Source organism: Nannobrachium achirus, assembly GCF_963921795.1.
Source record: "Nannobrachium achirus genome assembly, chromosome: 1".
NCBI classification, from domain to species: domain Eukaryota; kingdom Metazoa; phylum Chordata; class Actinopteri; order Myctophiformes; family Myctophidae; genus Nannobrachium; species Nannobrachium achirus.
This window is the reverse complement of record NC_137810.1, coordinates 52,629,609-52,645,470: the sequence shown is the minus strand read 5'-3', so window position 1 is coordinate 52,645,470 and position 15,862 is coordinate 52,629,609. Positions and strand designations below refer to the sequence as shown.

Genomic DNA, 15,862 nt, shown 5'->3' with positions numbered 1-15,862 from the left:
GATGTGAGCGTGTGTGGGGGAGGGAGACAGAGATTGTTGGTGTCGTGGGAGCACTGGAACAACAATAACAGCAGTGTGTGTGTGTGTGTGTGTGTGTGTGTGTGTGTGTGTGTGTGTGTGTGTGTGTGTGTGTGTGTGTGTGTGTGCGTGTGTGTGATGTGTGTGAGAGAGAGAGAGTGAGTGAGAGCGAGAGAGACCGAGTGAATGAGTTGTGTTGTGTGAGTGGAAGTGGGGATGTGTTATTGCTAGCAGAAGTGATGAAATGACATCTCCTTTTACTCCACCGTACAGCTGCTACTGCAGCAAAGCACGTACTGTTATAATATCTGATGTTATATCTCCTTTTTTACTTTAGCAGGCACAGGTCAGAAAGAGTCTGTCATCTAATTAGCTGTGTGTGCAATTCACTGATTATAAAGTAATCTCTGCCAATTGATAAAACATTTTTTTTTAGATCTTGAGCCATTTCTTAACAAGCTTATAGTGAATGGAAAACAACAAAGCTATCCTCATTTTTTTGACATTGTGATTTTGAAGATTGCACACCGTTGTGTCACTGAGTATCGTTTTAAAAACGAGACGGCTTAGTAATCAACATCAAATCCACATCTCTGGCGCACAAACTTATGGCTATGACAAAAATTTAGGGTGAGGCTCTCTTTTTCCGTTGTTTTCCCCTTTTATTTCTTTCATCTCTTTTTCTCCTCCCCTCCCCCCTTTCTTTGCAGATTAGAATTCATTAGCAATCAAAGAGCCTCCAGAGAGCTCCAGCTCTTAATTACCTACTCATTTGCATTTTTGCATATTAATGACTGCAGGGTTTTGGTAGTGTTTTTGCCGCAGTGGTTTAAAGGTACCTCGGTCCTCCGTTCTCCAGGGAGGCTGAGGGATGGCCAGAGGCTAGGCTCCAAGCCTCTCCCGTCCCCTCACTCTGCTTCCTGGTGGGAGTTGGACAGGGGACAGGGGACAGGGAGAGGCAGGGTTGTGGAACATGCAGGGATGGATGGGAGTGGGGGGGTGGGGTGGGGCTGCAGGGGTGCATGGGTTAGAGGTCAATGTCCCCTATCACCATAAGAAAGAACACATGTCTCCAACACTGCTTAATTATTGTCATATTGAGTGGTTTTAGACACCTGATCAGAACTAAAATGCACCCCAAGAGAGAGCTGCTGGAAATGTATGCCGCAGAGAGTTGCTCACGTGTGTTTATTGAGGACGATAGCTAGTTTGGATGAAACTCATGTCTCGCAGCTTGTGGAGGCAGGGGCATTTTTATATCCCCAGAGAAAGGTGTGCGCCGGGGAAAATGAGGCTAGTGTGTATGTGTGCGTTTGTGTGTCTCCCCCCTTTTGCCTTACATTATAACCCATCTCCATGCGTTTCGTAGCTCGTTTAAAATGGCCCCTAACGACTATGATGTGCATTTACATACAATGTGAACCCCTGCTTTCACATATGAGCCGCGTAGCATTGTCAAACACAAGTAAACAGGTGCACGACCACAGACGCACATGCACGCACACGCACGCACGCACGCACACACACACACACACACACGCACGCACGCACGCACACACACACACACACACACACACACAGAGAGAGAGAGAGACACAGACTAAGGGAATAATGCCACCAGAGACATCAGACAACAGCTCCCAGGCATCTCCCAGCCCCTGAAGTGCCGCCGTTCCTCTTATCCAATATGTTTTGACTGCAACAATGGGGCATGTACATGGAAAATAACATCATATCCCACTGTGTTTTAGGTACCTTACAAACATAGGAATTAATGACTTGGAGCCTCAAGACATCTGGCCAACAGGTTCGACATGAATGGATTTGAATAAATACGCCATGCCCTATAATAATATACGCGGAGTGGCATTGTTTTAACTAAGGAGTTTTTCCAAGAATGGCAAAATGCTGATTCATTTCCCTACACAATCTATGGAAATGTCATATTGTACTAGAGGTACGTAGACGCTTGAAAGGGCATACAAACATTAAATGCCATGATAGTATAGTGAATATGCACACACAGCATGCGACACACACCCACGCATGCACTTATACCTCATCTTCTGGTGCATCTACAAAAACACACTGCTCATGCAATGAGATTAAGTTGACTGCTATTAGTGGAGCATTTTTTTTAGAAGCACGTGTGTGTGTGTGTGTGTGTGTGTGTGTGTGTGTGTGTGTGTGTGTGTGTGCAGGGGTGTCGCACCAAATTCTGGGCCCTGGGTACAAGGATTCACTGCAGGCCACCCATGAATGTTCTTCCTAGGGGGAGGGAGTTTAACACATTTAGACTGGGAACACATTACGGCGCATTATTTTGTGCTTTAACTATTGAAAAATAGCAGATAAACAAGCTCACAGCGCGGCAAGCTTGTAGATCTGCTATTTTTGAAAAATCTTGAACATTTGTACAAGTCCCCCATCTCAAAATCCCCCATCTAAAAATATTTTGTTCCAGGGACCCCCCAGAAGCAAAATTTGAGTTACAAATGTTCGCTTAAAAATACATTATATTCAAAGATTTGCACACATTTTCATGACTTTTAAAAAATTGCAGATCTACAAGCTCGCAGTGCGGCACTCGGGGCCGTGCTGTGAGCTTGTATATCTGCTAAATAGCTAAAGTATATAAAATAATTAAAGCCCCTCCCTCCACCTTGGGCCCTAGTAACTCAGTCCCACTTTTACTCCCCTTGTGACGCCCCTGTGTGTGTGTGTGTGTGTGTGTGTGTGTGTGTGTGTGTGTGTGTGTGTGTGTGTGTGTGTGTGTGTGTGTGTGTGTGCAGGCAGGGCCTGGGGACTGGAGCAATATGTGGGCTGTTGGGGTGAGGTTAATGAGGTGTTCCGTGACCTCTGTCACCCCGCAGGACGGCCTGAGGGAGACAGACTCTCTGAGAGACAAACAGGAAGAAGACAGGGTGACAACACAACAGGCCTGTGGTTGCAGTCAAGAATTCAGAAAGGAATCTGGGGAAAAGGAATCACGCCACACGTGGGTCTGACACCGAGCGACCGACGTTATTATATTTCCTATCAAGGGCATTAAAGCACAAAATATTAAAGATGACGCTCGATTTGTTAACGCTCTTTCACGTAAAAAAAAAAGAAAAAGAAAAAGAGCAAAATTATTGTCGGGGAGCACATGCAGTATAGCTACACAAGGCTACAGTCCTACCGAAGTGCTTCCAGCTCAAAGCACATTGTATTTGCGAACAAAATGTGCTGGATGTGACTACGGTTTATCTATGTGGGAGATATGAGTTGAATTTTAAGCATGACTGCATTTGTGTCCATTTTTATGTATCTGACAAGATGTAAAACAGCAAGTTAGTCTGTGCTGTGGTGCGTGTGTGAAAGAGAGAGGGAGGGAGCATGTGTGTGTAAGAGGGGGGGGAGGAGGAGAGAGAGAGAGACGAGAGAGAGAGAGAGAGAGAGAGAGAGAGAGAGAGAGAGAGAGAGAGAGAGAGAGAGAGAGCGAGCGAGCAGTGATGTGTAGCAGCACCACAGGGATTATTTCATGCTGGAATAGTTCAAAGCAGGGATAATACTGCCACCTTCTGGGAGATTTGAAGAACCCGTTTATAAATTCACAAAACCTTAACAAAGGAAAAACAGAGGTTAGAAGTGGATGGTTTAATGCAGTGGTTCTCAAAGTGTGGCCCAGGAACCCCAGGGGTCGAAGGGGGATTTCAGAGGGTCCCCAGCAAAATGATTTAAAGGATTAGTTCACCCCCAAATATACTTTTTTTTTCTCGATTGACTACTCACGTCACGCCATGGAGACTTGAGTTCAATAATATATAAGGCAAAAATGTGATTATAGTAAATGTACCCCCATTTATTCCGGATGGGGACCTACATTTGGGTCCCCATCCGGAATCAATGGGGGTAAAATCATTGTCATCACATTTTTGTTTTAGGAATGCGACAAAAAACTAAAAATATTATTGAACTCAAGTCTCCATGGTGTGAGTAATCAATAGAAAAAAGTCGTTTTGGGGGTGAACTACTCCTTTAATTTAGTTTAAACATCCCATTTAATACTTTGGCTATCTGGAAATTGAAGTTGGGCATGTTGTGAGCTATTGTAGATTGTCTATTTTACCAACTTGTACATTTTTGAATAATTTAAAATAATTTTATAGGGAAAACAAATGTTTTATTGGCACATTATCTTTTCAGATGAGAGTCCGCGTCCAAATACATAGCATATCATGAATTTGGGGATCCTTGACATGAACATGTTTGAGAAGCACTGGTTTTAAATGTGTCTGTAAACATGTGCCAAGTGTCACTGAGGAAGGAAAGAGGTGTGATTTAATTTAAATCTTATTGATCTTTGGACACGCTCAACACATTGTGTAATTACAATAGCCTACATTCTAAGTAGTGTGTGTGTGCGTGTGTAAAGTCACAGTGTCTAACTGTGACAACAAATGCTAAACTGAAAGTACCACTTAACAATTCAGAATAGTGACATTAAGGGCACGGTGCATACATGGAGGAATGAAACATTATCATACACACAAAACATTGAAACCATAGTTTTTCTTTTTAATAGAAAGATCTTGTATTCTTTAAACCAGACAACCAGATGCCAGACATTTTTTGGATATATTAAAAAAAAAGGAAAAAAACAAAACAAAAGAAAAACAAAATGGAATTATATGGTTTTTAGACTGTGTGTGGATTTAGTGGTCTCATATACAATACAATTTTTCTTATCGCCAAAAAGTGCAAATTCTCAGAAAATCACCTATATACCCCCTGCGGTTTCCAACACATACTGCTATGCAAGTGAAAACAACCTTTGTGAAGAGAAGGGGGTTAATTATAACATCCAGGCCTGAGTGACAGGGCATTTTCAGCTGTCCCCATAATCTACCCCAGGAACATTTCAATCTGCTGTAAAGGATTATCTCAATAATCACAGTAACAAATCAATCTATTATAAATAATAGCCTATCTCCTTCTGTCCCGAGTTTAAACCATTTACTGTACTATAGATTTACTGTAGGTATATTGTTTGATCAACACTTTATAAATTATCTCTGTTAATTCTACTGCAAATATCTTGATTTGACATTAGATGTCACGGCCCGGGACAAACTGTGCAGTTTCGCGAAACTGCACGATGGTCATTTGGTCATTACAGCTCTCTTTCAAATGTATTTCTGTACTGTGTGGATACCAGATCCAGTCATTTACTTTTACAATAGACAGGGTATTTTAGCAGACAACGACAGATCCTGCAGTGGATACAACACTGCAAGTTTAACATTCAGCACAGCTAGCCTTCTCTGAAAGCTTTGCAACTGTTACATAGGTTTCTGTACAAGAAAGAAATTCTCCCAAAAATTAGATCCAAAGACCTTTCTCCCAATGAGATCTGAGATTGTAAATGGAGAGAGGATAAGGCGAAGTCCCTGGTCCTATAAACTCCATAGTGTAAGTACGCAACCAGCTGGATATAAAGAAATAAGGTGGTGGTAAACTGTTTGTCTCATGTCCTGATGGCATTGACCAACTTCAATCCAAATGTCAAATATTCAAGTTTTTCCTTTTTTCCCATTTTCATTGTATTTTCTTTTCTTTTTTTTTGCATTTAAATAATCATCTGTAATGAAAAAGAGAAAAAAAATCCCAAAACATTGACAAGAACAACAAAATAACAATAGTGACAACCATTAACGACAGCACACACAAAATTTGGGATGGCCTTTTCGCAAAGTGCTTGGTTACAATCACAAAAGCTGAAAGGTGGAATGAATAGCCAAATGCTTACGGGGGGCTCTCTCCATTCCGACATGTCGCCACTCCGACAGTGACTTCTTATTGTCGGAATGGCAACACTTCCATAGAGGTTAAGGTTAGGGTAAGGGTAAGAGATAGAGTTAGTGTCTATCGGAAAGGAGACATGTCGGAATGGAGAGATGCACCCAATGCTTACACATAAAATCATCAGTGCTAATTTATCATTTATAACTCTATTGCAGTGGTTCTCAAAGTGGATTCCGTGGATTCCAGGGACTCTGTGGGTTCCTTTAGGGGGGTCTAAATTGACCCATGCAAGTCTGTAACTCTGACAGAGTACAAATGGAACCAAATGAACCGTAACAGGTTCATTTGGTTCCATTTGTACATTGTCAGAGTTAAGTGAAGACCTTGAATTTTGAAAGTTTGAGAAACACTGCTCTAGTGTACAAATGAAACCAAACAAACATTAAATGTTTGTTTGGTTTCATTTGTACACTATTTTTGTACACAAATGATCACTGATGATTGTACTGTGTGCTGTCTACATGTCTCTCTGTCTGTGTGTCCCTCTCACACACTGCAGGGGCATTCAGAAGATAGAAAGACTGAAATAAACCCAACTGCAAAACGGTGATTGTTCTCCTCCTGGCTTCTCCAAAACACCTTTGGAATCTGCCAAGTTTGCAAATTGGGAATCACTGTATGAACTTAGTTATGGAATGTATTCTCAATTGTTTTGGGGTGGCTGTGAAGAAGCAAAGAAAAAAAGAATCCCATACCCTCCTGCCCACAACCACCTACCCCCTCTGTTCTAAAAGAAATCCCCCTGCTGAGTGTATGATCTTTGATCAAAGGCCAGTCAGCAGCAGAGAGGGTAAGAATGAGGGAGGAAGTAGGAAAAGGCAACATAAACTTCCACCCCTCTCTGTGCGTTTCCATCCTGTCTACTTTTGGAAATGTTACAAATCTTGACTATTAGGACCAATTCCCCAGCGCTCCCTCAACTCCACCAAATGGTTCACTGGATCAATATTAGATGGAGCAATGGGCTGGTCACAGTCACTCTACAATGAGGGAATTGTTCCTTCTTTAACTTCGCAGGACCCTTGTGTTGAATATTGGTGTGAACCAGACAGGTAGAAAGGGAAGCAGGGAAACCTTCCTCCTGAAAAGTACTTGCGCATGTACAGCAGAAAACAGCTTAAAGGGGGATACCACTCATTTTCAACATTGAACTATGTCATTAATATACCTTAGGAGTTGTTGTGTGGAAATAAGAAAAAAGTCCCCGACCTTCTGTGTTGCCTAGAACTTGAGGATTGATTGTGGGGTCATGTGATCAGTGAATGTGTATTCTGCAAGCCAATAGCTGCGTCTCAAGTCTAGTCCCACCCATTGAGGAAATAGAGAAGTGGAGAGGTCCCATTTCTATGACAACATCACAGGTGATAGGCCAACTCCCTTGTAGGGGTGTTCTATTGTTAGTGGGCGGGACTAACATACAAGGAAATAGAAAAGAAGTGTAGGAAATGGGATCTAATTTAAGGACGCGAGACACGTGTATCAAAACACCATCCCACTTCCAGCAATGGAAGCTTGTGATTGGTTGAACCGGAGGTAGGGAGCGCTCCGTTGTGTTCGCCTGGACCGCGCGGAGGTGCCGAAAGTCAGGGGGACGAAGATTTACCATTCTGTCCATAACGGCACATAACTCGGTAACGGCGCTGAGTCGGCTCATGCGACCGTCGTAACGCTCGACACGACGACTCGCTCGCTACCGCTCGCTTGCCGGTGTCTCACGTGACTCACGGTCACCTGAGACGGCGCGCCTCCGTCGTCTCCACTGAAAACAAGCGCTCCGCCCTTGGTCCATTGTTGGAACGGGGATGGTGTTTTGATTCACGCACTTGAGACGCAGCTAAAGAGTACACCTTCATGATGTCACTGATCACATGATCCCACAATCAATCCTCCAGTTCTAGACAACACAGAAGGGGGGGACCTTTTTCCTATTTCCACACAACAACCCTAGGCTGTTTTAATAACATAGTTCAATGTTGAAAATGAGTGGTATTCACCTTTAACAACATAAACCCTTATTGCAATACCCCCATTGTGAGATCTGTGAGGAGCTCCATTGTATGTCAAGGTTTGTAATTTTCCCAAACAATCAGTCCTATGAAACCTGGCTCTCTCATGTCACCCATGAAAAGCTCTTCTTCGGTACCGTACAGTATGTCCAACCGAACCCTCCCACCCCGGCTCCTCCCCCCATCCTTGTGCAAACCATTATACCCCAAGAGACCGAGAAAGACTCCAAGTGCAAACTGTTCCCATTGGGCTGAGAGTGGCTAACAGACTGCAACCTGCCTTTGTGAAGGACCCAGGCCTGTCGAGTGCCAGAGCCATGCTGTGCATGGTGCCGTATCGCATATGCCACGCTCAGCCCGCTGTGCATCGAGCGCCTGATGGAAAATACAAAGATTTCAGGTGTGCATCACAATGCCAAGGCAAAGCAAACAAGTCTCTCCATTCTCTGCTGCTACCACCACCGCCATCAGCATCATCATAACAGCGTTACAAAGTCCTCATTCTGTTGATTATTCACAAAGTTATTGTTGTTGTTGGTCATCTTTGTTTTATGGCCTTCAAAGTTTCACTTCCAATTTCTTGATACAGATTAAGACATGGGACAATTTGGAAAAAACAAAATAAAAGACAAAAAGAAGCAGCCACATGGCTATAAGACCATCTCAGTGTAGCCTGTGTCAGAGTAACCTTGGTCTGGGGCTGAGGCTAAGGGAGATACCACTCGTGGAGCCACGTAGAGACACAGTTCTGAATCTGAACTGATAGAGATTGATGATCAATTTCAGGTGCATTTCAAAATTAGGACAACCGGACAGAGACACTGTCGGCTTTTAGAATATGACCTCAAATTATGGACATAGTGGTGCAATTTCAATGTTGTTCCATGCAGGAAAATACAGGAGACTGAGAGCGTTGTTCTCCTGTGTCCAATTAAGGCACATTGTGACCCTATTAGGCTAGTATCCACTCGGTGGGAATGAGAGCCCCAGCCCCAAACTGAAACTAACTGTCTGGACCCATACAAATAAACATAAAGCCTAATTTATAAGATGTATAATTTGTTTAATTTATACAAAGTATAAATATACAAAGTATAAATTAGGCTTAAGTCCTCAGACAAGGCCACAAAGTCCGAGAGAACATTCTTATTACTGTACAATGTCCACTTGGGTGAGGGTACATTTTGATTCAATTCAATCAATTTAGAAATTAAACTGAAACAATAAAAGCGTTAAACTAAACTACTTATTTTACAAAAGACAAAAACATGTTTAGCTTTCCCCCCCCAATTGTACAAAGTCTAATTAAACAATCCATTAAAGATCTCTATTCAATGGAGATGGAAAAAGAAAAAAAGAAAATCTAAATTGAAATAATTTAAATTGGAATTCATGCTTCATAGCCACCCTGAATACATTTGAGTCATCGGACCAGGACAAACATAATGTTCAGAATGTTTTTTTTTTTTTGGGAAGGCCTTACCTCCCAAAGGCATAATGTATTTCAACCATGGCCTAGACTTTTGGAACATTTCTTAATGGGAAGAGCAAATGTCAAACATACTGCTTCTACTAACCACAAAAACCTACAGTACATCCAAAAACCTCTTTCTAAGAGCCTTCAGATTTGAACATATATAAATTCCATTAATCCAACAAAAGACTGGTAGCTTAAAATGTGCAATGACTTTAATATAAGTCAAGCTTTTTTTTTCTCTCACTCTCTCCTTTGGTATCTGTGGTTGTTGGACGTTTTTGTATATTACTTAGACTAGATGATTATTTCTGTTGAGGGGTTGGATGGACTCTGTATGGGACCATTGAGTGTATTACGCACTGCTCTGTGCTCATGGAAACTCGCAGGCCTTTCTGAGGTCTCCTGCCCTTCTCCCACAAGCGGGACAAGGACATTTTAACTTTAGTGCAAACTCTTGCTGTCTCAGCTAAAGCACTCCTTCCAGTGCTATCAGGCTTTATATCCATAACCCCACCCAAAAAACACCCCTTACCCTACCTCTTAGTTACCCCACCCTCCTGGCACCACAACCCAAAACTATAACCCCTAACCTGCGCGCACACACAGACACACACACACACACACTCGCACACACACACGCTCGCAGCCATGTAAATTAGTTAGAAAAATTTAGCTGTAGCACGACACCTTTTAAAGAGGAAAAAAAAGAGAACAAAGATGGACATAAAGTATAAGCTATTACATCTATTAACCTCTGAATCTAAAGTCCATAAGGAAAAAAAACAAATAAACAGCAATAGAAAACGTGAACTCAAGTAAATGTCTGTATGATTCCACACACTTTTCTGCATAATGTTTTCAGGAGGACATTGGTGTGTGGCATGGTCAGAGTGTCCCAGCCATACCTTCAATATACTGCACGTCTACTCTACGGGACAATAAGATGCACGGCAATCCTTTAGAGGGCTTTTCCTCTATACTTAAACTTTGGAAGCTTTGGCTGGTAAACAAATAAGTGAGACAAAGACTTTGTAGAAATAACAGTAAGGTCCAGGAGGCTTAGCAGTTCTGGATGGCCTCTGGGTCTCAGTGTTGCCAGTTAAAAACCTGACCCATTAACACAAAATTCATTTCAGTAGTCAATACCATGTACCACTATGCATAATGATCACACTGCCAAAAGCTCCTCTCATTTTTAAGCATGATTTATGCTTTGTTAACGATTTGTTTCAGTCGAAATTGTTATTTATTATACTTTTTTGTTTTGCGCTACACATCGCAGGACATTTTGTTGCCCAAGCATAACATTTGGCTTTTGTGTTTGTCCATATACAGGACCAGGTATACCATCAGCTTACACAGCTTACTACTGTTAAAATAGTCAAACAGTACAAATCAAATCAAATCAGCTGTTTTGCATAATGGAGAACCCGAAATTAAGAATTAAAGTTCATGAGGTCTAACCAGAAACTGATAAAAGATGTAGTAAAAAGAGTTATCTCCAAAACCTTGATTTATCACACCACGGCTTGTAGAAAATAACTGATCGGCAATAACACTGTCATACTATATGGAGTATGAATTAGGCTGTCGCAACCGAAACCGACAATAGCCAAGTCTGTTGTTCTAAAATACAGTATATTTGTTGTCCTGTGTAAATATTGCCACTGAGGTCTGGAGCCTCAGAAAAAAATATGTGTAGTCATGAGAAGAGCTGGTGACCAGATGGGGGTACATACAAAGTTTGTTTATCCAGGCTTGTCCTGAGACCCTCCGGCCTGCCAGCCAGCAACACATGCATGCATGCATGCACTCAGACATGCATGCATCCACCCACCAATGTACAGGCACACAAGTGCCTTCTCTCCTTTAACCTTCCTCCATCGCCTTGCTCTGCATTAAGACATATAGAGAACTCTATATTTTTTGTTACCAACTAACTTCAAGTGCAATCAGTTACATGGGTTAATTTTTGTCTTTTTAAGCATTTTTTTAAGGTCAACAAAGCCCAACATGTTCGTTTCTGAACCCACCCGACTTCTCTTTTAGAGATCTGTATACTCTTTTTTTTCTCTTTTCTTTTTTTGGCAGCTTGTCATCAAAACCTGAACAAAACCAGTGAAGGTGATCAATGTCACCTCCTTGGGAAAGAGGAATAAGTTTAATGTCGTCCTCCACTGGTATTTTTCAAAGTACCCGTTTCGTTGACAAAAGTGCCCTTCTCAGTAACAAAGTGCATTCAGAACCTGCTTCTTTCCAAATTAAGGTGCAAAGGACTGATACTCAGAACTCGAGCACTGCAGCAGCGGTGGTGTGGGGGGGGCCCTCCATTTTTAGTTCTCTCCTTCACCTTCACAAGCTCAATTTTCTAGTTTGGAAAAACTGAGGATTTGGACCACAACAACACAGGAACTAGCAAATCCAGATGTATGGAGCCATTGACAATGTCCAGCGTCCACACATACTTGCTGGCTCTGGTGTTTTGTCTTTCTCGAGTGGATGCCTGGACCCTGTGTGTGTGTGTGTGTGTGTGTGTGTGTGTGTGTGTGTGTGTGTGTGTGTGTGTGTGTGTGTGTGTGTGTGTGTGTGTGTGTGTGGAGAAACAGCATTGGGCTGGCAGTTCAGGGTGCATGTTTGAACAGGCTGTGGCTGACTCACATCATGATGATGTGGCCAGAGGGACCCTGGCTGCCACGCACACATACTCCCCCATATGTGTGTGTGCGCGGGCACGTGCGTGCGACTGCGCGTGTATGCATGCGTGTGCACACAGACACATAACACAAAAAAACTGCCAGCACCGGGCATCCTCCCCACAAGCAACACCCAGTTCTAATACAATAATATCCCCTCCAGGCTGGTTTGGGGGCATTAGAGGACTACAGAGGGAGAGGGAGAGAGAAGGGAAACAAGGCCTGATTTGATCCCCTCCTGCCTGGAAACGTGGCTGTGCTGGGGGAGATTATTTTTTTGGAATGCAACAGACATTGTGAGATCCCCCTCCCCTTCCATGGATTCCCCTCCCCCACCGACCAGCTGCAGCTGTGCTCTTATTTGGCCTCCCAACTTGGACAGGTATTTATTGCTCTCTTCATCACAGGTTGCCTCATGGTTTTCATGGTCCCCAGGGCAAAAACGATTGGAATAAAGCGCAATACGTACATAAACCTTTGCGCATTCTCTCCCGCCGCCAGACAGACACCCTCCTTTAAATATACCCTCCTTCCACCTCACTCTGTTGGATTTCTTTAGTAAAGCTGTGCAAACATAGAAAAGGTGCTCATCTCTCCTTCCCCACCCTTATCATTCTCCCATCCAGGCTCCCTGCCATTCTTTTAACCTGTTGTTGGTTAAATGCTACCCGCGTCTTTGTCACACAAGGACAGATTCCGAAAAACTGCACGAAGTTAAGCACATTCATTCATCCAATATCCGCATCCTTTGGGCAGGAACTATTCATGTCAAGTGTTTTAAGTTTAGGACCATTTGGGTTTCTCAATTCAATATATATATATTTTTCTTATCTAACATTCATACAGTTCGTTTCGTTCACCCCAAAAGCTTCACTCTGTGAGAAATATGACATCAAGCCTAAGAGGAAAAACCCGATTGGTAAGTATACCTCAGCATTAAGAAGGGACTAATGTCATATCACCATTTGCTGTATATACAATGTATACAATTGTAAAGTGTCAAGTACCCGAAGCAGTCAACTCAAAATAAGGAACAAACGACATTAACAACAACAAAAATTAAGACAAATCAAAAAGGGAAATAGAAATGCTGAAATCGCAGGGTTGTGAGGGATAAGAGGCAACGTAGTCAAGCCTACAGATACATTGACGATGGTAGTGCTTTATAAACACAGACCCTCCTCTCCTCATCTTCCCTAGCCCTGCAACAGAAGAGCCCCCAGAAACATGGATACGGCTCGACACGAAACGTAATTTTCTCTTAAAAATTTTAACCATAAATTCTTAAAATAATTATTTTTTATAGAGTAAGTAACACTTCAATCAAACCCTTGTCAGATTCTTTCTGGAGCATTTAGAGAAAGACATGTTGCATCAAAATTGTGTGGTGGTGGAGTTAGACTTGCATATGCCATAGTGTGGCAATGTTGTTTCTATGGTAACTGTACATTTCAGAACCTGCAAAAGAATAGAAAAAGGGTTGTTTTCACTCAGCGGATTTGTCCTCGTTTCACCCGTACAGCAGCCAGAAGGCGCTTGACAGACACCTTGCTTAGAGCTTGAAGGCTGTGAGGACAAGACCAATATAAATCTAAATTAAACTGCATAGTTTCTCAGAGTTGCTCTGTATCTACTACTGTACACATTTTGCCCAAGCATATATGCCAATGTACAAAAACTCCCTAAGAGATTACAAAGGAAAGAAAATGACCCAGAAAGTGGACGTCATGGGCGTGTGATTTGAAGCGTTCTTTGCTCTTTTAAACAGACAAACCGACTTGAGTGTTTGTGTCTACTCTGTTTCCTAAAGCAAATGGAGAAAGAAACATAAAGATTAGATTTTTGTGACACCCTGATTTGGTTTATAGAGGAATAGTTAGTTGTGTTTTTTTCTTTTAAAGTTTGCCTTAGCGTGTCTTTGTTTTTTTTCTTCTTCTTCTTCTCCTCTCTGTTCTGTGGCCCATCTCACAGGTCGGTGCAGAGTGACTATGGCGTCCAGCAGTGTCCTCCTTACCCCTGGGAGTCTCAGGGCCCCGGCTCCCCTGCCCTCTCCTCCAGCTCAGGACTGTGTGCATGGGCCCCCGCGGCCCCCTCCTCCACCTCCGGAGCCGAGGTGGCCTCCGAGAGCCGCCGGCCCCTGGCGCCGCGGGGCCCCGGGACGGCGCCGGGGCCCAGCAGACCGAGGGGGACCTCCGGGAGGTGGTGGCCGGGCTCTCGCACCCGAGGCTTGCGGCCCCGGCGGGACGGGATGCCGTTGCATCCGTCCTTCTTGAGGTGGCGGTGCAGGTGATCCGAGCGGACGAAAGTCTTAAAGCAGCTGGAGCACTGGTAGGGGCGCAGGCCGGTGTGAACGCGCATGTGGTTCTTCAGGTCGTAGTTGTGGGCGAAGGCGGCCCCGCACTGCGTGCACAGGTAAGGCTTCTCTCCCGTATGCTTGCGCATGTGAACCTTGAGCTTGTCCTGCCTGGAGAGGGCACAAAGTAAACAAGATTACATTGAAAAGTATGTCGAGTGCACTTGCTCACGCCTCTCCAAACACATACTTTAAATTACTGCTCTGTCCTAGATATTACTCTGGGTTAGTCATGTACACATAGAGCCACTACATGTAGTAATACAAATCACACCCAATGTGAAGTGAGCGGTGGTCGTGCTTGCATAACGTCTTCAGACTAGGATATAGGTTTAGGATGTAATTGGTGATGTAATACAGGCTACACACAAGAAAAAGGAAAAAGGCTCCAGGAAAAAGGCTACAGACATCACTAGACAAACATGATGCTACGTACACACATTTTGCTATGGCAAAACTCTGAGGAAAAAGGCTACAGACACACGCACAGCCACTCTTAGGAGCGGTTTACCACCGCTCAATAATAATATAATAATAAATGATTCAATGCATATGGGTCAACGTACAATATAGGCTTTAGTTGTTTACATGTCCAATTATGCTCCCCCTGCCATCTTTTGGAGCCCTTCCAACAGACTAATTCCATCATGGTAGCAAGGTCAACTGAGGACAAGCCATAAACTTTACATTGTTATCTATGCAATTTCTCACTGCTGAAGACTGACAAGAAAGTACAATGTTCAATGTGTGGCCAGGAACGGTTGAATCAAAAAGTAAAGTGACAAATTGTCTGTCCAGTCAGATGACAAATATGACAGTTCTATTGAAAACCTTTGAGTACCGGTATTCTGAAATTCATGTTTATCTTTATCTCAAATATATGCCTTTTGTGAGGGGAAACAAACATCATTACTTGAAGATAAAAAGAAAGAAACAATAAATTGTTTTATAAAGTGATACATTTTTCTAATGTTTGACTAAAGCCTTCCATTTACACACATTATCATTGTTCTGCCATAACTGTTGGGCTCGGTCCAGAGTTACTATGCTCTAATGTGTGTACAAAGATCACAAATACCTCTTGATGACACAATCAATACATCTAGCTCTGGCTCATTGCGCACTGGTATTCTGCTTCTAAATGTTACACCCACCATTCTGCCCTAGTCTCTGTCTAATAGGACTTCCTCCTCTCCCCTAATCCTTCCTACCTCACTCTTCTAGCACTCAAGACTTCTAGCCCTTCACTGAGGACACTTAAACAGACTAGTATAGTTAAGGCAACCAAACAAACTTGCACAGCACCTCGCCTAACACATAATCATACAACACCCAACTAGGGCTGTCACAATTATTACACAATCGTCTAATCGTAATTATTTGACATAATTGCGATTATTTGACATAATTGCGATTATTTTTCATAATTGTCATAATTGTTTCCATGTTGAAAAAAAATTATATATAT

At 42.8% G+C, this 15,862-nt stretch overlaps 1 protein-coding gene across 3 annotated transcripts in view; it reads right to left on the bottom strand.

Moving 5' to 3' along the window:
• Window positions 1-9,847: 9,847 nt before the first annotated feature.
• zbtb7a (zinc finger and BTB domain containing 7a) overlaps window positions 9,848-15,862 on the bottom strand; it is a 30,562-nt gene continuing 24,547 nt past the window's right edge. For all 3 annotated transcript variants that reach the window (XM_080736654.1, XM_080736656.1, XM_080736655.1), the window contains exon 4: window positions 9,848-14,505. In XM_080736654.1, coding sequence (XP_080592780.1) covers window positions 14,067-14,505 — 439 coding nt within the window. In that variant the 3' untranslated portion in view covers window positions 9,848-14,066. The remainder of the gene's footprint in view (window positions 14,506-15,862) is intronic.